This window comes from Solea solea, chromosome 1 (assembly GCF_958295425.1).
Source record: "Solea solea chromosome 1, fSolSol10.1, whole genome shotgun sequence".
Taxonomy (NCBI): domain Eukaryota; kingdom Metazoa; phylum Chordata; class Actinopteri; order Pleuronectiformes; family Soleidae; genus Solea; species Solea solea.
Window position 1 is genome coordinate 32,549,839 of NC_081134.1, and position 21,405 is coordinate 32,571,243.

The following is a 21,405-nucleotide window of genomic DNA, read 5'->3' on the forward strand; positions in this document are numbered from 1 at the left end:
TTTACCTTTATCTCTACACTATTTGCACGGAGTTCTTCAAAAACCCAAGTATAGCCACTTTCCACTGTATCTTAATGGGGCACTCAGCAGTGCAATAAAGTACAAGTAAACCAATTCTCCACATATCAGCCCCCATGTGCCTCGGCTTAATGGTGTTTATATTTGATCACTGTTTCAAAGAGGAAGGAAACAGTTAACCGAAGGTATTGGGAAGAGGACAACGTGATTTACGGAGCGTGAGGAGCGTTAACGCATTTTAGCCTGACTTTACAGACTGATTTTTTCTTTGCATAATGGCTTTAAGCGAGGAGTAACTTTGCTATAATCCACATTCAGGTAATGGTGACCAGAGAAACCACAGACGACAGTTGCTACATTTATAAAAGTGTGGATGTGGAACAATAAAATGTGAAGTCTAGCCTTAAGCACATGGACAAAGGCCAAATGGAAAGGAAAGATATGAACAGCATTACATTTTTAACGCTTGAGCAAATGTCCATCTGTTCCCGCACCCCCCCAGGACTCAATAACCCAAAGAATCAAGTAGAATCACACAGGTTTAGCCATTATAGTAAGAGTAGGTATTATTTTATTTGCCTAGTTAAATTACTATTATCCTACTCATGGTGTATCAGAGGATGTGGGTGTATTTTCTTTTTCTCCTTTGACAAACAAAACTGTTTCTGATAGCGAGAATATATACGTCAAAAAGTTGGGACTCGTGAAGAAATGTGCTTTCCCAGTGGCGACAGCGGCAAGACTTGTGTAAACATTAGGACCATTGAATGACAGGAGAATGATAATGGCATTATAATGGAAAACAAGCCTCCTTTTACTGTCGCTGAATTAGAATGACACCAAATTATGAGTAATATTAAAGCGAAGGGCATGGAAAAAAACAAATGAAAGCCTATTGTTTTCTTCTACATCCACTTTAACCAACCCAACTAAATCTACTGTATTAAATAGTTAAAAGGTTAAAATTTAAATTATCTAACGTGTAAGACAGTCGTCCACCCTGTCATCTTTTCGCTTTTTCAGTAGAAACAAAAAAGGTAAACAGCAGGTGTGTGAGGTTGCTCACAGTTTCAGTCGTGTGTCCCCTTCATTCATGAGGTCTATGTCCATTCTGCCCATCTTTCCCATGTCTCCTGTCCCTTTTATCTCCATGTCTGTGACTCCTCTCTTTGCATCTGTCCTCTTTCTTGTCTTTATTTCTCCTGCTGTCTCTGTGGTGGTGTTTTTTATGGTCTGTATGGCCACTATCACCCCTACCATCTCGAGGAGGCGATCTGCTGCGGTCCTGCTTTCTGTCGTGGACCTTGCTCCTCAGGAGTGAACTTGTCTCGGAGTACCTGGCTCTGGGCTCACTGCTGGTGTGCTGCTGGGCGCCGGTGGAGCGCAGAGTGTTGAGGAGGAAGCGCTTGTTGGTGCTCTGCAGAGGACACTTCAACCTGACAGGAGGAAACAAAGATTTCAGTAGTGATATTTGACAGGTTTGAGGGGATCACCAGCATCTGGAAGAGCCAGCGTACCAGTGTTCATGAGCAATAACCCTTTGAGCACAGCTTTTCTTTAGCAGTCAATTAATCTTGGTGTTAAAACAGCATAAAAGAGAGTTACACCGTGGTTGTTTTTAAGGTTGATGCCACAACTATGTTTAGGTTTAAAATAAATAAGGCTTTAACTAAACTAAAAGTAAATGTTAACTGAATAAATACAATATGAAACACTTACAGGAATCCTCTGTTACTGTAATTGAGTATGTTTTGTGTATTTCAAATCAAACCCGTTACTGAGTTAAAAAATGTTGGCCTGAAATAAAATAAAATAAATAAATAAATGAATCAATCACACACCAGAAACATTGGGTGTGAATGAAGAGGACAGGTGCATGATGTGGACAGGTGAATGATGGGGACAGGTGAATGGGGGTTAATTAAGGTCCCTTAAGGAGTGAGTGACATTTGTGACCTTTGACCCATTTTGACAGATGCATTATGTGTTTAAATATTTTATTTTATCAGCACTATAATTTGTAAAGTTTTGCCTTTAATTAATAACAATTCATGGAAGATTTGTGTCCCCTAGTCCTTTTTGCATGACACAAGAAAAAACCCCGACTTTGTTTAAAAAAAGAAAAAAAAAGAGTAACTAAGTACACTTTAGACAAGCTACTTTTTTACTTTGAGAACATTTTTAGACCAGTACTTTTACTAGTAAATTGTTATCAAAATAGTGGTACACCTCTGACACAGACAACATGAGTCAGTTATTGAACAATGGTGATCTGGGCTTGTTTTTCAATTTCTAACTGCAAGGGAAAAAAATAGTAAACATGGTTTCATAAATATAAATATACTGGTTTTGAGTAGGGGTTGGTCAATATATCGATTTGGTGATATATTGTCGCCCTTCTTTGTGTAATATGATAATCGATACACCAGGGCAAATATTGATCTTTCAATTAACAAATTAAGGCGCTAGTCGGGCATCACAACTTTAACAGCTGCTCAAATGAATGAGGGATATTTTGGTGGAAGTTACCTGGTCAAAGGAGAGGGATATTACAGTGGAATAATGCCAGAGAAAGCTATTCTAAGAGATGCTTCATCCGAGTTCAATACTTGATGCACTTCTCTATGTTGTGAATAAATAGAGAAATCCTGAAACTTTTAACTTGCCATTGTCTTGCAATATATTGATTATCACAGAATCATTGTATTGTGATAATATTGGTATCATGGGACATGTATCACGTATCGTATCATGAAGCACCAAGTGATTCTCACCCCCAATCCTAAAATATTTCAACAAAGAGAAACACCCATTCTAATTTTAGTTGTAGGGGATGAAAATACTTTTCTTTATTCTTTAATCTCTCTGAAGTGATATAATAGAGACGTATTATCATGTTTATGAGTTGTTTATCTCACCGTTTGTGTGTAGTAGTGTTGATCTTTATTCATTCTTTCTTATTACTTAGCTGTTGTAAATCGATGTGGACTCGGATAAGAGTAGCTGCTGCTGTTTTCACAAAAGATCGACACCCAAACAGTGCAGAGACTGAATCTAAACATATCACCAAGTGCAGGCAGTACAACACAAGAACACTAAATGCTCCTGTGCTAATAAGAAGCAGCAGTTACATGTCCACAGATGAGAGAGGCTTGTCAAACACAATGCTCACCATCCTGCAGGGCCCATGGTCTCAGCTCTCACTCGGGCTCTGTCAGTTTCCCTCAGAAGCTCCTCTATGGCACGCCTGCGTGGATAAATGAAAGAAATCAGTTATCTAAAAGAGCATCCAAGAGGATAATCATTTAATCAAGTAAGATAAAAAGTTGTGTATATTTTATTTTGTCAATGCTGCTTATTTGCTACCGATTTTTATAGTATATAGTTGTATATTTTTTAACAAGGACACCTGCGCAGGTAAAACACAATATTGCACACAATTACGATATCATAGGGTATGCACGATACATATAGATCATCAAAGTGACCATTAGTATTCTCCATAGTCCATAATAATCCATTTTACACTCTTAACAATTAACTACTTTTCATCTTTGTATTGATTAATTTCAGTGCTGTCTTTGTGTTGTTTTTAAATGTTTTTGTGCAGCACCTTGAATGACCTTGCCTTAAATCAGATAAATGACCAGTGGATCTCAAAAAAATATTCCCACTACATACAGTGGTGTAAATAAGCCAAGCAAAGTCAGCTGCGGACTTTTAAACGAAAAACCAGGATGGACTAGGTCATGTTCGGGACATCTCTGACTACTAGCATACTGTAAACCAGAGATTGTTACTGTACAGTTTTGAGAAATTTCAAATGAAATGTCTCATATTCGCAATTTGTAATAGAAACAAATTTCAACAACTCAAAATGGGAATAAGTTCTAGACAAGACTGACCGGGTTGTGTTAAGGACATCTATGACTACTAGCATACTGGAAAGCAGAAACTGTCATTGTACAGTTATTGAGAAATTTCAAATGAAATGTCCCATATTTCGCACTTTTTAATCGAGAAAAAAAAAGATTGCCTATCCCAATATGGCCGACACGCTGAGGTATGAGGCGTCTACGTATTTATATGTCTATGGTTCCCTTTTCCTTGAGAAGACTGTTTAATACTCCTCCCACCTGTGAACATTAGTGAGTGAGGGCAGCGTCTTGTCCTGGTTTGACCCGATGCTGCTGAATCAGCAGCGTCTCAGTGGAGGAGACGCACCGATTTAGCCGACCTTTAACCGCACAGCTAACAGCGGCAGCTAACCGTATCTACGTGTCCTAACAGTCACTACTCACTCACTCACACTAAAATAAAACACACAACAGCTGTGAAACAAACACACTCGGCTCAGCTGCTGCTGCTACTGCTGCTGTGTTACAGTTTAAAGAGGAACGGCGGCTAAAACGCATACAAACAACAACACAAACATGTCAACGGAGAGTAAAGAGTGAAATTGTTGCGTACTTTTCCAGCTCGCTTTCCTGCGCCATCGCGACGCGAACTATGCGGCGTCACAGTCGAGATAATTCATCTAAAAGTCGACGGAATTAGCAGCATCGTCAAAAACGGTTTCCTTGATCTGTGGGGTCCTTCCTCCGAGGACCCTTTGTTGTCCTTTGCGATGCCTGATTTTTTTTTTTTAGGCGAGCTATTTGACGAAAGTGCCAGAAAAACTATTCTTACAAGTGACAGATAGTGGAGGTTATCATCGTTAACGAAAACCGAAATAACGAAAACTAATAAAAATCTAAAGTAGAGTTAAAAAAGATAACTAACTGAAACAGAACTGTGTGTTAACTAACTAAAATTGTAGCCAAAAGGTGCTTAGTTTTCGTCTTTGTACATTTATTTCATGCATACGCCTTTGGGTTCAATTTTGAAAGCATGTGATGTGTCTTATGAGGGTTATTTATTATTTTGTTATGTTCATGTGTGTCTTTAGTCCGTTGGCTATTTGATTTCACTAACAGCTAATTTCTTGTAGACTGTTATATTTGATTCAGAGATTTTTTGACACAATACTTATCATGACCTTCTTGAATCTTGCACCTGGCAAATAGTCATTATTACAAAAAACTAACGCTAAAACTAATTTAAAAAATACTAACACTAAAACTAAAGCATTTACAAAAAAACTGGCAAAACAACTCTTAAAACTAATTAATACTAACTAATTTTGTAAACAGTCGAAACTAAATCAAAAACTATAACTAATGAAAAATCACATGCTATATGATTGTCTCGCAATATCATGATTATCACAGAATCGTTGTATCATGGTATCGCATGTATCGGGTGTTTGTGAGCAGGCAGTGTGGAAGCCACCCATGACCTGCCTTGGATTGACAGCCGAAGACTCCGCCCCTCGCCGCTGACGGACACCAGTAGGCGGGACCAGAGCCGCCAAAGGCAGGGGGGCGTTTTCGTGCGGGTTTTGCGGACGGTCCGTTGCGGCGGATGCGTGATCGAGGTCCCGCGTCTCATTGTCGTCCCTTCTTCCCCGGGGCCGGAGCGGGCGGCGCAGAGGAACGACGCGAAAGGGTAACGTCACATGTGCACATATTGTATGAAGGGTAAGAGTGTGAAGCAGCAGCAGCAGCAGCAGCATCTGTGGCTTTGCACTGATGTTGCCATTGTCGCTTCATCTGTCCTCGCTTCTCTTCTCCGCCTGTGGAGGGTGGGATGGATGGATGGAGGGAGGGATGGATGGAGGAGGGTTGGAGCCAGACATGATGAGGACAGTGATTAGAAAAATCCTGTAGTCTGTTCAAATGCGGTTGCTTAGATCATGACAGTGCAGTTTGGCGTGTTTCCAACAGAAACAGGGGCTGAGGATTGAAGGATTGACAAATGTCAGTTCTATCAGTGGCATGTGTTGTTGTTATTGCACGTCTGTCTGGACTCTTGTGTGTGTTGGGGGGGGGAGAACAGAACCATTGCAACAGATCTTGCAGGCCTGCTTTTGGATTTTTGTGTAAGATAAGAGAGGGACGAGATGATGGTGGTGGCGGTGGTTTGGGGGGGGGGTTATAAAAATGTAGGCTAAGCCGACAGAACCTGATATTTTAAATCTGTGGCCTAAAACATCACCATCTCATCATCGTCTATGAAACGTGCACGTGAGCTGGTCCCAGAGCTCGTGCTGTGTGTGTGGTAAGATTAGACTGACATGTGTGAGAAATGAAAACATGAGTAGGGACAGGTGCAGCAGGGGCTGGCACAGTTATTTATTAATACACTACGAAAGCAGTGCAATGACAATAACAGCATGGCCTTGGACTCTCTCACACACACACACACACACACACACTGAGATTAAAAGAAAGATATTCCACAAGCATTTGCCTGCCCTTGTTGTGTGAGTTGCCACAGATCTCAGCTGTGTTTTAAATAGATTTAAGTGCTTTTCGTGGCCGAGGCTCTAAAAACTGCTGCCACAGTGAAAACCCTGAATGCTTTACTTATTGATAAAGGGACTGTTTGCAGGAATCAGGAGCCTAAAAGAAGCTTCTTCTGCATGATGCATTGTTTTTTTTTTACAAGTTGTCTACAAGTCACTGTGTGTGTGTGTGTGTGTGTGTGTGTGTGTGTGTGTGTGTGTGTGTGTGTGTGTGTGTGACGTGGTGATGTCACAGCTTTGTTATAGGAACAGAGAAGCCTTGTGTCCTCATGATTAATTCATGTCCAGCTGCGGGATTGAAACAGAAGCGACCAGTCACACATACAGGAGACAGGAGCACGTACTTGAAGGAGGCTGAAGTCAGTAAGTACAGGTCCGCCGGGCCAAGGAGACAGACGAGACAGGTTGTGGGGTAGCAACAGAGACAGGACACACAAAAAAAGGGAGACCAAGGAGACTGTCATCATCAGTGCCTGCACTGTCTGACAAGTGTTCAGGCTGTAGCAGAGCATCCTGCTGAGAGGAGTGCATCTGCTTTTGTGGCTCGGCTGCATCCTTCTCCAGCTACACTCTGAATGTCAAGCCCCACTGAACAGAACAGGATCCAGGTCGTCATGGAGACAGGAGCAGACCCTCACTGGAACAGAGGAAGGTAGTCAGTGGGGTTTGGCTGGCCTGCTGTGTGCTGTGGTACGCCCTCTGCTGTCTGCTGAAAAGCACCGAGGCCCCACGGGAGGAGGGGTGGGGGAGTCTGAGTGGCTTCGGATGTGAAATGCTGTGGAAAATGATGAGCGTCCACAGAGTGCGTTTACCTGTGGAGGCTCGATCTACTCAGCAGAGAGCTTTATTTCGAGATTTTTTGCTCCAGGCATGTTCTCTTTCCGCTGCAGAGGAGACTGTGAGAGTGCATCTGCTGCTGCTGCTGCTGCTGCTGCTACACGTGGCCTCAATGGAAACTATCAAGTTTACAAAGTAGTAGTAGTTCTGTGTATGGGATACATATCCTGGTACGTTGTACTGTGATATTTCAGGATGCAAGGTGATATATTGCAATTTCCCCCCCAAAAAACAGTCTATATGTCTCAACTCAAACTATATGCATAAACAAATCGATTTTTCTTGATCCAGGGAGAGGACTGTAATCAACACAGTATCATTCCATGAAATATCGCAATAGTATCGATGTTTTCTTGCTCTTATCTTCCCCTTAATCTCTTTTAACCCCTCTTCCTGTCTCATTTCTTCCTCACTCTTGTCTTTATCCTCTCTCTTGCTTTCTCCACTCTCACTTCCGCTGATCTGTGTCCTCTCTCTGCCCCAATCCCCCGATAATTCCCCTCTCTGTGGAATTGGAAGATTGCAGTAGGCGAGAGCAAAGGAGAGATTATACTGTCAGATTAGTGGACGGAAGCAGCAATACATAATCTCAGGCAGCGCACACACACACGGTGCCACTCTCCCTCTCGTGCAGACACATGCACAAAGCATTTGCCACATGAATAAAAATGCACAAACACATAATCAGACACCTGTTGTTTTTTCCTGAAACAGCTTTGCCCTCTGACCTGCAGGGTGATGTGCCAACAGCCACAGGGGGGCATCTGTCCTCTCTGCCACTTATTCATCCCCTGAAGTTTATGGGATAGGAGTGTGTGCCCCTTTCCCAACACTGCAGCACCACTGGAGTCATTTGTGCCAAAGCTGAGTTGTGCTGAAGGAGCAGACATGGGCAGCCCGGCCTGCGAGGTGGCTCTAGCCGCGCCGCTGGAGCCAGCACTGGAACCCGTGTGCACCGAGTGCGGTCAGATCCACCGCAGCCGGGAGAACCACCTCTACAACTACCGCCTGGAGGTGGACGACGACCTGGTGTGCCACATCTGCCTGCAGCCGCTGGTGCAGCCGCTGGACACGCCGTGCGGACACACGTTCTGCGCCCGCTGCCTGCGTAGCTTCCTCCAGGAGAGGGACTTCTGCCCGCTGGACAGGACGCGGCTACAGCTGCAGGCGTGCCGCAGGTCCAGCATACTGGTGCACAAGCTGCTGGACAAGCTGTCGGTGTCCTGCCCTTTGACCCCAGTCTGCTCCCTCAGCATGCCACGCTGTGACCTGGAGGCACACCTCAAACACAGGTAATAAATCTTGCTCGCTCACTCACTCACTCACAGTACAATAGATGGATACAAACTCACCCACATATGGTCACACATCAAACACTGTGAGCAGGTAACCCAGAGGTAGATCAGATGACTGAACAGTATGTGAACAGAAAAGATAAACTAAGGGGTTTTCAATCATACCCCCTTTAGTTTATCTTGACACAAAGTTTTCAGTCATACCCCATACCTGTTTGCAACCCTCTCGTTTTACGAGTGCGACGTTTCCGTTTCCTCCTTCTGTCTTGACACAAAACAAATCCCTGTCGCCGGGTGACACGAGATCAAAACACCCCTGAGAACACCGAGAAGCAGAGAGAGAGTCGTGTGGAACTCATCTGACAACATAATGGATATTTGTTTGTATTTAAACGATCACAATATACTGTGTGTCAGTGGCAAAGTCTTTCTTTATATCCATCCACTTATTTAGAGAAAAAGTAATAATGCAAATACCTGTTCCGTTAACTTCAAATCCATGCCAGTGATCCTCTGTGATTGGCTGCTTTCTGTTGGTGACATCATTAATCCCAGTGTCCTGATCACTTGAACTCTCCCTCTCAACATTCTTTAACCTGAGATGCCAGAGCGCCGTCCACATGCTCTGGCTTTTGGCCCGTTTGGACCAGGTGCTATAAGAACGCCTCAGGGGGATTATTGTGCTCACGGTCATGTGATGAGGGATTAGTGGTTCCCTGACCACAGTCATGGGGTTTGACTGAGCAGGAGCTCCATGTTCTCAAACCACATCTGAAACCATGCTGAGCAACTTCAACACCAGAGACCTTTTCAACCATTTTTTCTGTGAGACGGCTAAGGGCAACCCCGGCCTGTGGTGAGTCCGACGTGAGGCGATGTCTTTTTTCTCTGGACTGGTTCTGTCCTCGGTTCTGGACCTGCTCTCTCTTGCTCTCTCTGTTGGCTGGTTGTGCAGAAACAGAACAGTGTGTGTGCACGCGTGTGTGTATACCTAAGCGTACGTGAACCTATGCGAGGACTATTTTGTCTCATGAACCATAGGAATTGAGGACATTTTGGCCGGTCCTCACTTTTGTGACACTGGATTAAGACCGAGTTTAAGGATAAAGGGTTTGAATTCTGTTCTCACAGTAGCTGTGTGTGTGTTCTCTTACGGACCTTTTCTGGTGCAAGGACCAGGACCGAAAACCGGTCCTATAGGGCTAATATTTGAATTGTGGTTTGGTTAAAGTTAGGGTTACACATTAACTGGTTTATGGTTAAGAATATTGATTTTTGCTTAGGCTAGAAGTCGAGGTCGAGTCCTCAGTTGAGACATCTTGGTCAAAATACAATTTAAATGTGTGAAAACAAGGCGGGAACAAGATCTTAATCAGGTATTGATTCTGTGACTGTGATAGTGTGCATCGCTGAAAACCCCTCCACTGGTGTTTTGACACCAGCTTATTGACTTGGTTATCCAAGTGGCTGACAGTTTAAGTCGAGGAGATCTTCCTTAACAAGCTCACGCTAACAAGCTGTGAAGAGCTTTCCTGAGTCAGCTGTTTATCACGGAGGAGTCTTTAACGCGAGACCACGTTGTTGTTGCTTAGTGTGCTAAACACTGTGACAATTACAACACAACCCCCCGCGCTGTGTTTAAATCAGTGAGTAGGTGCAATTATATTATTATAAATATTACATTTAATATGTGAGATTTTGAAAAAAAATCTGTTTTATTTTGAAGATTACATCATTTTAAATGAATAAAATGTGAAAAGGCAGTTTCTGATTTCTTTAGTATCCCTCCTCTTAAATAAATAATAAAATAAATAAATAAAAAGGCAATAATACACATTTATGTTAATTAATAGTACTTAATTGGGCATAAAACAACAAGCACTTGCTAAATAGCAGAACTTTTAACACATGTGAGGTAAAACAAGTGTGTTAAACGAGGTTATTATTAGTTTTATTACATTAATAACGTCCTAAAAAATACATTTTATTTTGTCTTTTAACCGGTGTTTTTTCTTTTATTTAAGGAGCTTTGTTTTGAGAAGTGTTATAAAGATAAAGATTACTAATAAATTTGAATATTGTATGGAAATTGCTTTTTCTTTTGAAAAACTAATAAAAAGCAGATATTTCAAAAATATCCAAGGGGTAAAAACTATTCTTTTGTAGCTCAGCTGTTCCTTCTTTTCTCTAAAATTATCAGAACACAAAGATTCCGTCTTTCACGGCGTCGTCAGCCACTTTAAAAGTTATTGGCAGTGGCCTCTTTGCCGGAGTCTTTTAATCAATCTCGTTGGCAGATGGGTACGTGTCAGGGAAGTTTGCACACACGGCGCTGCGTTGCCAGGAGGACGAGGAGAGATCCATTAAGTCAGCTCGGATGAGGTCACTGTGAGGACTAATGTGTCACGCTCGTGGACTCGCTGCACTCACTGCCCCACAGACCCGGGGACGGAACCTGGAGCCAAGAGAGTCTGTGACTTTGTGTTAGTCAACATTAAGGTGGAGATTAAGGATCTAAGATTAAAAGACGAGAGTGTCAAACCTCAGTGGTCCAGATGATGATGGTGTGAGAGCTGCGGTGCTTTAAGTCTCACGTTTAGTCTCAGCGTCTGCATGAGCTTAATCTGTTCACGTGTTAGAGTAAAATTTGTTTCAAAGGTTTACTTCTTCCTCCTCATAGCAGGAAAAAAAACATGTAGGTGAAAGACGGACGTAAAGAGGACAAATTAAGATACTATATATGGAAAGGAAAGGGAAGAAATAACGTATAACTGATTAAACCAGCGTGCAAGTGCCACATATAGCAAAAACTTCATAGTCGATCCCTTGAGTCTGTGCGTATTTTTAATTGTTCTCCTGTGAAGAGTTTCTATTTCTGGGTCAGGGTAGCGACTGTACAACCTCCTCCATCTGTTTCATTAGGTTCGTTTTGCAGCTTGAAACAACTAAACTTGCAAAATGTTCCCCTCCCATCGTCTTTGGTATCATGGTTCAAGTTAAATATACTGTATCCTTTGGTTTTGACAACTTTTAAAAACAGCTATAAAAGAAATTTACATCGGATTTCCAAAGATCCCAGCATCGACCGAGCTCTCGTTTTGATCTGTTGTAGACTACAGGAGCCTGTGACGGACATCTTTCACTATTATACAATTAAAGCTACTCTCTGTGAGTTAAAATACATCTTGCCAATCTGTAGGGTTTGTTCAGTGACACGTGTTTCTCATCCACTAATCAGGAGCCATAACTTCTCCTCTCTGCTTGTGAGGTTAGGCTGTTTGTTGGTGACAGTGATGTGTTTACAGCAGCTTTAAATGAGTTCTAATTGAATGTCATCATTGTTTCAGGGAAACATTTCTTGGCTTTCACAGAAAAGGCAGAGCACCTTAGGGGACATGGAAGAAAAATACAGCGTCCCGCAAGCTCCCGTTAGCATCGCGGCTAGACTGCATTGGCGAGGAGACACAACTGTTGTATCAGTTTGAGACATTTAAAGAGAATTGTCGGGGAAATGGGACTCTGTCGACAGGAGTATTCGGACCTGGGGGTCATTTGCAAAAAGTATCGCCAGATCTTGCAAAGCTTCACCTTTTTTTTTCTTCTTCCATGTCCCCCAAGGGTCGTATTAACATCGAAACATTCATGTCGCTGCAAATATTCCTTCCTTCCCTTCATTCATTCATTGTCTACTGCTTTGTCCTGTGAGGGTTATGAGGCTCCTCTGACCACACATTCTGACCTCCTTTTGACGAGGAGGAGACAAAACAGGCACCGGTTTCATCACATTAAATTTGCTGATGATGAACCTGATTCTCTTTACACGTCAGATGGACTAACAAACTGACACCTGTTGCTTGGTGAAAGGTGTCCTGGGACGCGGTGTCAGCAGACCAGCGTGGACGCCCCGAGGTGCGAGAATGGGGACGAGCGAGCGATGGTGTCCAGCCCTCCCAGGTCACCGCGCTCCCCTCAGACAGACCTGAGAGACCGCACGCCCTCTCCACCCTCCGGACCTAATAACGCCTGCAGCAATGGGCCCGTGTGGACGGACGACGCCGGCCTTGATAACCCTGCCTTTGAGGAAAGCACGGAGGAAGACAGTGCGTCACATCTCCTGTTGTTCTCTTTTCTACGTGGAGAGATTTGAATTGTCAACAGGTTTGGATTGATGAGAAAACAGTGTTTAATCACTTCATCTCTCCTCCCCGTCCTCAGGTGTGGTGGGGTTGGAGTGCGTCGTCCCCAGAGTGAAGCGGCCCCTCAGTAATCCCTGCATCCACCTCCTTCGCTCTGTCAGCTCCACCTCGTCTGGCTGGGACTGTCCTGAGTCCCCGCCTCTCTCTGCTGAAGAGGGTATGACATCACTTCCTCTATTTTTAGCTAGAGAACTGTCAGATGAAATGTTGCAGCTTCCTTATGAGTGTATGTGCTGTAATCTGAGATTTTAAGAGAATAAAGGTGCTGTGGCTTAGATGGTGAAGGTGCCTGTCTTGGTTGGTCACGAGAGAGGAGAGAGTTGAAAAAGACGTTTATACTGTTCAAATTTCAAATTTAACACACGGAAATCTGATGTTTGTGTACAACTAGAGTGTTTTTTCTTCAATTTAAATTGTTAATACACTATTTTAACTTGCAGTAAATTGTAAATAACTGCCAGATATTCTGGGTTATTCTGGAAAAATCTGCAAATCTCACAGGACATTTCCTGGCCCTTTTATGCTTAAAATAGGCACAAATAAAAGTGCACTTTTCAAGCTTGGGTGTTAAAGGGTTAATATTAGAAGGATATTTCAGTATAAGAGGTTGCGTAGGTTTATGTAGCAGCTGAATTCACCACCATCCGCTTGTCTACATGCCGACCTGTCCCTGAGCACGAGAGACACAGGAAGGATAGAAAAGCACGATATAAATACAGATTAATGTCTGAAATGCCGTTGTGTAATGTGATTTGTGTTGTCCATTACAGGCTGCGTGAAGTTGCCCTCGCTTCCCGAAGGAGAGATAACTGCCATAGAGGTCCACCGGGCCAACCCGTACGTCGAGCTGGGCATCAGCATCGTCGGCGGAAACGAGACGCCGCTCATCAACATCGTGATTCAGGAAGTGTACAGGGACGGCGTCATCGCGCGGGACGGCAGGCTGCTGGCCGGGGACCAGATACTGCAGGTAATCTTTGTTTTGCAATCATTTCATACTACTTTTTTTATGTGATACCAATAAGACGACCTGAAGTGTCTACTGATAATGACATCAGTCCAAGACGGTCATTTTTACGGTCATAAGTTATTGTCGTCACTCTCGGCCGACGCATGAAAAGCCTTTTTTCAGCAGCATAAAGATGATGAAACTGCACTGTGTGGCACCTGTGCAACAGCAAGCCACAGACAAACCGTTAAAGCTGCGTACGTGAAGCATTTAGCACCAAAACAGCCATTTATCTCTCCCTGACGTCGCAGACGGAGCTAATAGAAGAAAGAGTCTTGGACTTCCTCCTGTCAGGTGGCCAGACACAGCTTCTAATTAACGCTGTAGTTGCTCCACGTCTGCTTAAAATGTAAATTGGCTACTGTTTTTCAAACATCAGCAGCGCTGTAAGGTGACAGTAGGTCAGTGTTTGTGTATACAGTGAATGAAACATTAATCCCCGTTTATCTCCTTTAACACGTCTCTTCCAAGGTAAACAATGTGGACATCAGTAACGTGCCCCACAGTTTTGCTCGTACCACCCTGGCACGCCCGTGCACCTCCCTGCAGCTGACCGTGCTCAGGGAGCGCCGCTGTGCCTCCCGAGCGCCTCCCTCCTCGTCCTCCTCCACTCCGGCCGTGCCGCACGCTCCCTGCTCCACTCCTGAGGGCTCCCCGTCCAGCCCCACCACGCTGAGAATCACCCTGCACAAGCGGGACTCCACGGAGCAGCTCGGCATCAAGCTGGTGCGGCGGACCGATGAGTCAGGAGTGTTTGTGTTGGACCTATTGGACGGAGGCCTGGCGGCGAAGGACGGCAGACTGAGGAGTAACGACCGTGTTTTGGCAGTCAACGACCAGGACCTACGCAACGGTACCCCAGAGCAAGCTGCACAGATTATACAGGTTCATTTATGCTGGATTTCTTTTTTCGAAAAATAAGAGAGAGAAGAAAATTGAGCAAATTAAGTTCAAGTTTGATTAAAGCTCCTCATTTTCACTACTCTGACTCTGCAGGCCAGTGGAGAGAGAGTCCACCTGCTCATCGGCCGACCCAGCAAGCCGACTCCACCCCCGCCACCAAAATCGAGCTCCACCAGAGACCTCTACTGCCTTGATCACTTCCTGCCTAACCACAGCTTGACCCCGAGTCCTGTGCCCCTGCTCCTGTCTCGCACCAGCACCCACAGAGTGAGAACCTACACCTCATGTCATTCTTAGATAGATAGGCTAATGCAATGAAAGAATAAAACACATTTTAATATTGGCATAAAGTAATAAAATGATGCACTGGACTTGATAGAAAGTCTTGTTCTCAGTCTCGTTCCATTTGTGTTCATGTGTGTGGTCTTGCGTTGTCCAGGACCTTTCCCAGTGTGTGTCCTGTAAGGAGAAACACATCACTGTAAAGAAGGAACCCCTCGAGTCTCTGGGAATGACCGTCGCAGGAGGGAGGGGCAGTAAGAGTGGCGAGCTGCCCATCTTCGTGACCAGCGTCCAACCACACGGCTGCCTGTCGAGGGACGGACGAATCAAGCGAGGTGAGCGTTCTTTCCGCGTGCGGTCAAACTTAAAGTTCACGCGTCTGCGTGTTCTGTACTTTTAGTAACGGGAGCATTTCACCTGCTCCTTCAGGTGACGTCCTGCTGAGCATCAACGGGGAGGACTTGACGTACCTGAGCCACAGCGAGGCTGTGGGCACCCTGAAGGCCAGCGCTGCTTCGCCCTCCGTCCAGCTGCGAGTGCTGGAGGTCAGCATGGTGGAGGAGCACGACCACGACGAGCTGCTGTCCCACACTCACGACAGCGACTTTGATGCCAACTGGTCGCCGTCGTGGGTCATGTGGTTGGGCCTGCCCAGGTAAACAAACAGAGGAGAGGAATTCAAGTCAACTCTCAAATGTACAATATTGTCTATTTCTGCTCGTTATTTTAGGGTCAGGGTTGTTTTTATTTTGTCATCTTTCCCTCACTCTCTCCTCTTGTTGCCGTTTTCTGCAGCTACCTGCACAGTAGTCATGAGATCGTGCTGCGGAGGAGTCATCCCGGCAGCTGGGGCTTTAGCATCGTCGGGGGATACGAGGAGACCCACGGAAACCAGGCGTTCTTCATCAAGACCATAGTCCTTGGCACACCTGCGTACTACGACGGCCGCCTCAAGTGAGTCATCGTCATCGTTTTACCTCATGTGTAGCTTCACACTGGCAGTGACACAGTGGTGAATTACCAGGCAGACAGACCGTGATGTCCAGTTAAGTGATTAATAAGGGTGGTGTGATGATAGGTTAGATAGATGTGTATATAATGTAAGTTAAAGGAGTTTGGTTGGTTTTCCATTACTATAGTACCTCCTCAACGTGGGCGGAGTCATTGCAGCTTCGTTTTATATACGCCACACACATACACACACAAACTAGTGAAACTTGTAAAGGAGTTGTTTTCAGTGGAACTGAATCCTTAGACTCAGTTAATTAAAACGATTTGTTGAGTACTTCCTGCGTGACTCCTGTTAAATATTGAGATTTTAGACATTTCCGTGCTAAATGTTGGAGATTAACGCATTAACTGATCTACAGTTCGGCATTGTTCACATTGATTCTTGTGGCGGTAGTCGCGCTCATGACTCTTCCTGCGACGACACTCTCTGGCCAATCAGTGGCCGGAAGTCTGACAACGTCACGCACAGTATCAGCTCAGCTCGCTTGGAACCTCGCTAGAGCAGGTACTAAAAAAAATACCTGCTAACGGGTACCGTCACTAATGGAAAATCAAAAAAAAAAAAAGTGTCACGCTGGGACCATGAAGTGGAAAAAGAACATTCTAACACGAAGTTTAGATTTCTATTCAGGTAACTGACCGTCCCCATTTTGTTTTACCTTTTAGTGACATTGATAGGATAGAGTGAGGAGTGAGATATTTGGAACTAGTTAGCCAGGGTCGTCTTTTTTTATTGGTTTTGATCGAGAGGCAGAAATCACATGCTGCAAATGTAAAGCTGTTTGAATTAGCACATATTTATACTCCACTCATTCATCTCTCTAGGTGCGGCGATATGATTGTTGCAGTTAACGGCCTTTCGACAGCAGGAATGAGCCACTCTGCTCTGGTGCCCATGCTGAAGGAGCAGCGCAGCCGGGTGGCGCTGACTGTGGTCTCCTGGCCCGGCAGCCTGGTGTAGCTGGGGCCAGATCGTAAGCAGGGCTGCGCACCACACTAATCCCACCCAGAACGTTCTATATATGGAACAACCTTGGCCAAAGTGAAGTGGTACATCGCTCCATACCGGGCTTAATCCAGGACCAAAAGCATTCAGAACTGTAGTAGACCCAGCAGGACTAAGCCTGTCCTGACCAGGCGGGAACTGATCCAGATCGTGCCACGTCACTCGACAGGCTGCGCTCACAAACGCACTGCTGTGTTCATATGGTCATGTTGTCTTCACTCCCGCAGGGAGAACGGTACTGCAACTGTTAACAGGCGATCTGTGCTGTATTCATGTCATCGGGCAGTTGTAGAATCCGGGGCTCTATTCAGGTGGATGCATCGTTGCCGGTAGAGATAGATTTAAAAAAAATAAAAAATGAAAGTAGCCCGTTATCTGGAATAATGACCTGAAATCACGTTTAAATAAGTTCTTTAACACCAGCGCTGTATCCAGCTGAATAAGCCTCAGGCCTTATTAGAAAAAAAACCTGCCTCGCCCTGGGGGGGGCTCAGATACCCTTAGGCCTCATCACCATAGCAACCAGTTGTCCCATCAGCTGGAGTTTTATACATGTGTGAATGTGTGTTTGTTAAATAAACATTTCCTTGAAGGGACCAGTTCTACAGTACCTTCTTTTTTCCACCCCAGCACCATGTGAAGTGTGAAGTGACCATGACAAGCAGACAAACACGTCACACCACAGTGTGGTAATATAGTGCTGTATTAATGAGGCTTTATTTTTATATTCGCTTTAAACAAAAAAAACTTCATTTTTAAATGATATCACAACCAGACCTTTTGTATAATGTAGCCTCAAGATCTCTTATCCACTAACGTTGTATTTCTCAGCTTTGCAGCAAGCTTGTTGGCGTCTGTCACATTGGCTGCAGCTGGCAGTCTGACCTGCTGTGCAGTCTGACCGGGCTGGTTCTTTTTAGGAGGCTGTTTCTGAAACAGAAGAGAAAACATTTAAAAAAAAAAAAAGATGAGATGCAGGAGGGGGGAAAAGTCAAATTCTTTAATAAAAAAAAAAAAAAAAAAAAACAACGGTTACCTTCAGCTTTTTCTTTGCGGGGTCATGCACCGCTCCATGTCGCCACAGGCTTTCCTGACGAATGAGACCAGATACAATCAGCAATTTAAATCACAACATCTAAACACATGTGCATCATCATAGTTTCTAAATTTCACATTCATGCACTTGAGAGAATGTGTAAATGAAGGTTATTGTGTAGACATTTAATGGAATAAATTCATGGTCACAATTTCCCTAGAGAAAATGCTCTGGATAATTAAACTGAAATTTTTAGCTGAAAAGAACCCAATTTTAATCTCTTAAACACTAGAGCTGAAACAATTAATCATGATCAAAACAAGATTTGATTGTTTTAGCTTCTTAAATGCGGTACATTTTCTAGTGTCTTTGCTCCAAATAACAAAGAAATCATTAAAAGACAGTTAAGAGCATCATTTCCAGGTTTGACAAACACTGTTTTTTTTTCATTTGGTGTTAAACGATTAAAATCGACAATCCACAGATTAATCGATTATGAAAATAATAGTTAGTTGCAGGTCTAGTAAACACTTTTGACACGTAAAACTTAATATCAGTGTGGTTGTACAAGTTTAATTTGAGTGAAAATTAAAAGACAGATAGGTTCTACCTTCATGGCAAAGCTCTTCCCACAGCCAGCAACGGCACAGCTGAAAGGCTTCTTCCCATCATGGTCACCGAGGACGTGACTTTCCAAGTGAAAGCGACGGGTGAATTTTTTGTCACAGCCGTCTCTGGGGCACAACAGCATCCTCTTCTCCCCAGAGTGAACATGCAGCTCGTGCTGGCGCAAGAACCAGGTGTTGTTAAACTGCTTCTTGCACTCTGCACACGGCACCTTGCCTGGGAAAACAAAACAAAACACAGACGTCATTGTGAAGTACATTTTGCCACTGGTGACTCAGCACAGCAGCTCACGACTGAGAGAGATGTTTAATGCAACAGTTTCCCCCCCAAAGCATCTCATTCATACCTGTGTGTTCTTTTCTGTGCTTCAAATATTCTGTCCACGTCTTTCCCTGGAAAGGACACGCCTCTTCTTTACAAGGGTAACCTGCAACAGAGAAAGACAGGGGCTTTCTATCATAACACTGATTTAAAAACAAAAAAAAACAGCTCTGTGCTCATCAACCAACCTTTATGTATTTTCTCATGCTGCTTCAGCTTCCCATGAGTGAGAAATTCTTTGGAGCATCCATCGAAAACACAGCTACATCAAAAACAAAACTAGAGTTAAGATTGCACAAGGACAGGATTAGTGTAATATTCTTGCACCAGATGTTGAAGAACTACTTACTGAAAAGGCGGAAGCTGACCATGCTCGACCTTGTGGCTTTTAAGCTGGTTCTTCTTGCTGAAATCCTTCCCACAGCCCTTATAGTCACACTAACGAGAGCAAAAGTCACCCAGGGAGACCAGAAACTCATACCAAAACAGATTAAAACATTTTCTTTTTAAATATTTTGTACTTGATATCGCTTCTCCTGGTGTTGATGAACACGAGCCATGTGGTTCTTCATGCTGGTGTTTGTGACAAAGGCCTCGGAGCAGCCATCAGCCAAACACCTGGAGGCCACAAGCAGATAATGGGTCATACCATAATGGATCTGGTTAAAAAAAACAAAAAAAACACAATAGTAACTAGTTCAAATCAGGACTTACTTGTGTGGTTTCTCTCCACTGTGACTAAGCTCGTGTCTGGTGAGTTGATAGCGAGTGCAGAAGCTCTTGTCACAGCTCTCGCATGAGAATGGTTTCTGGTGTTTCAGGGGGAAACATGACAATGGCGTGGGTAAGGGACACCTTCATTGTTAACATGTCGACGTGCTCACATTTATTCTTACCAATCCTGTGTGTTTGCACAGATGAGCCTCAAGCTTCCAGGACTTACTGAATTTAGCGCTACAGTCGAAGAACGAGCAAACATAACTTTTCTGACTTTGCAACCTCTCCCCCATCTTTAATTAGAGGTCAGAGGAGTAGGACATTCACTGACCCACAACAAGCACCTCACCTGTTCTGAATTTATCTTAACGGGACGTACCAACTGTGGGATGAAGTGGAGGGGGGTTATACTACCTCACTGAAACTGAAAAATACACTCAATGGCCACTTTTTTTTGGATGTTCCTAATAAATAAAGTCCAGTGTGGTCCTCTGTGGTGTCTTCGGTCTGCTTCAGCCCACCTGCTGCAAGGTTTAACATGTTCTTTATTTGAGTTGCTGTTGCCCTCCTGTCATCTTGAACCAGTCTGCTCGTTCTCCTCAGACCTTGGGCAGCAACAAGGCATTTTTCATGCAGTGAACCACAGAGGTGATTGCACTTGAAAATCCAAGTAAATCAACCATTTCTAAAATAGTCAGACCTTTAAAATAACTTCAATCACCTTTCTTTATCCTTCTGGTGTTGGTTTTAAACTTCAACAGTGAGTCCCTGTTCACGTTCTACGTGCCTGGATGCACTACGTTGCAGCTGTGTGACTGGCTGATTAGATAATTGTGTTCATAACGTGGTCGAAAGAGGTGTACCTAATAAAGTGGACATTATTATTAATGATCAGTAAAAGCAAATTGGAAGTTTGCTTCAGTGATACAGTAATCGCTCATGGGAGTGTAGCTGATCCAAGGAATGAATGAGTGACAGTGACCCCACTGACACCCAGACATTATAAACATGCGTGACTCATTCGCTTATGTTTATTGATTCAGGCTTTAAAAGTGTCACCCAGGCTCCTTACAGTATGTGTGTGTGTGTGTGTGTCCATATCTAATGATCTGCTCTGTCTGTCGTCCACGACCAAGGAGAGAGGCGACTGTCTGTCTGTCTGTCTGTCTCCGTTAATCACACACACACACGCACAGCACTATTCACTGCTCTAATCTTTACCTTATCAACCTTACAATATTGCTCACTGATAGTTTTGATTTATTGTCAGAAAACAATAACTGAGGTCCTTTAACCCACAAACCTGAAGCCAAATCAACTTCTCACAGCTTATATGGACCGTATTAAAATCCTACACCAATATTAAAATATGCTACAGCCGTATTTGGCCCATAAGCTCACGGTTCATATTAGCTATTAGCTTAGCAATGGTGGCATCCCATTAGAGATGTTATGATTCTCTATTTGTGCTACTGTTGGGATATTAATGCATCACAGATTAAGAAAAGCTACTTGCAAACTGCTGTGAGCTAATTAAAGCGCTAGCTGCTCTAAATGGAACTTCACCATAGAAGCTATAGCACCACGTAGCTAAGCTACACATACATGAAAAATGTAGCTTACAACATCAGACGCTACTTAACTTTACTTAATTTAAGATGCTTAACTGTGGAAGAAAGGTAACAACATTTAAAAAAATAAAATACCATGACTTCTAAGAGAAAAGGGTCAGAATTCTGAC

General features: G+C 43.8%; 3 protein-coding genes across 4 annotated transcripts; 1 reads left to right on the top strand and 2 right to left on the bottom strand.

The window, feature by feature from the left end:
- Positions 1–558: 558 nt before the first annotated feature.
- si:ch211-140b10.6 (protein POLR1D-like) lies at positions 559–4,641 on the bottom strand. Its single transcript, XM_058641147.1, has 3 exons — positions 4,489–4,641; positions 3,191–3,265; positions 559–1,454 (listed from the first exon to the last, which is right to left on the bottom strand). Exons 1-3 carry the CDS (start codon positions 4,512–4,514, stop codon positions 1,106–1,108), a joined length of 450 nt encoding a protein of 149 aa, XP_058497130.1. The 5' UTR covers positions 4,515–4,641; the 3' UTR covers positions 559–1,105.
- Positions 4,642–5,404: 763 nt separating this feature from the next.
- On the top strand, positions 5,405–17,568 carry lnx2a (ligand of numb-protein X 2a). Of its 2 annotated transcripts, XM_058641136.1 has the most exons (12): positions 5,405–5,565; positions 6,660–6,787; positions 7,996–8,553; positions 12,421–12,656; positions 12,772–12,909; positions 13,523–13,722; positions 14,233–14,646; positions 14,758–14,931; positions 15,104–15,281; positions 15,376–15,601; positions 15,742–15,900; positions 16,783–17,568. In XM_058641136.1, the coding sequence occupies exons 3-12, from the start codon at positions 8,150–8,152 to the stop codon at positions 16,916–16,918; spliced, it is 2,265 nt and encodes a 754-aa protein (XP_058497119.1). In that variant the 5' UTR covers positions 5,405–5,565; positions 6,660–6,787; positions 7,996–8,149; the 3' UTR covers positions 16,919–17,568. The 2 variants fall into 2 exon arrangements, with proteins under 2 accessions (XP_058497119.1, XP_058497109.1); XM_058641126.1 differs by lacking the exon at positions 6,660–6,787.
- A 90-nt stretch (positions 17,569–17,658) lies between these two features.
- Positions 17,659–20,047, bottom strand: gtf3ab (general transcription factor IIIA, b). Its single transcript, XM_058639451.1, has 9 exons — positions 19,844–20,047; positions 19,662–19,756; positions 19,469–19,565; positions 19,297–19,385; positions 19,136–19,209; positions 18,973–19,053; positions 18,610–18,842; positions 18,000–18,053; positions 17,659–17,893 (listed from the first exon to the last, which is right to left on the bottom strand). Exons 1-9 carry the CDS (start codon positions 19,955–19,957, stop codon positions 17,759–17,761), a joined length of 972 nt encoding a protein of 323 aa, XP_058495434.1. The 5' UTR covers positions 19,958–20,047; the 3' UTR covers positions 17,659–17,758.
- Between the last annotated feature and the right edge of the window lie 1,358 nt (positions 20,048–21,405).

What these genes read in the sequence shown, in the direction of transcription:
- si:ch211-140b10.6 (XM_058641147.1), bottom strand. Translation starts at nt 4,514, where the DNA reads ATGGCGCAGGAAAGCGAGCTGGAAAA. An exon ending in CAGGAAAGCGAGCTGGAAAA is followed by an intron (nt 3,266 to 4,488) that starts GTACGCAACAAT and finishes TTATCCACGCAG; the next exon opens with GCGTGCCATAGAGGAGCTTC. An exon ending in ACCATGGGCCCTGCAGGATG is followed by an intron (nt 1,455 to 3,190) that starts GTGAGCATTGTG and finishes TCCTCCTGTCAG; the next exon opens with GTTGAAGTGTCCTCTGCAGA.
- gtf3ab (XM_058639451.1), bottom strand. Translation starts at nt 19,957, where the DNA reads ATGGGGGAGAGGTTGCAAAGTCAGAAAAGTTATGTTTGCTCGTTCTTC. An exon ending in AGTGGAGAGAAACCACACAA is followed by an intron (nt 19,566 to 19,661) that starts GTAAGTCCTGAT and finishes TGTGGCCTCCAG; the next exon opens with GTGTTTGGCTGATGGCTGCT. An exon ending in GGAAGAGCTTTGCCATGAAG is followed by an intron (nt 18,054 to 18,609) that starts GTAGAACCTATC and finishes CTCATTCGTCAG; the next exon opens with GAAAGCCTGTGGCGACATGG.
- lnx2a (XM_058641136.1), top strand. Translation starts at nt 8,150, where the DNA reads ATGGGCAGCCCGGCCTGCGAGGTGGCTCTAGCCGCGCCGCTGGAGCCA. An exon ending in GGAAAGCACGGAGGAAGACA is followed by an intron (nt 12,657 to 12,771) that starts GTGCGTCACATC and finishes CCCCGTCCTCAG; the next exon opens with GTGTGGTGGGGTTGGAGTGC. An exon ending in AAGCTGCACAGATTATACAG is followed by an intron (nt 14,647 to 14,757) that starts GTTCATTTATGC and finishes CTGACTCTGCAG; the next exon opens with GCCAGTGGAGAGAGAGTCCA.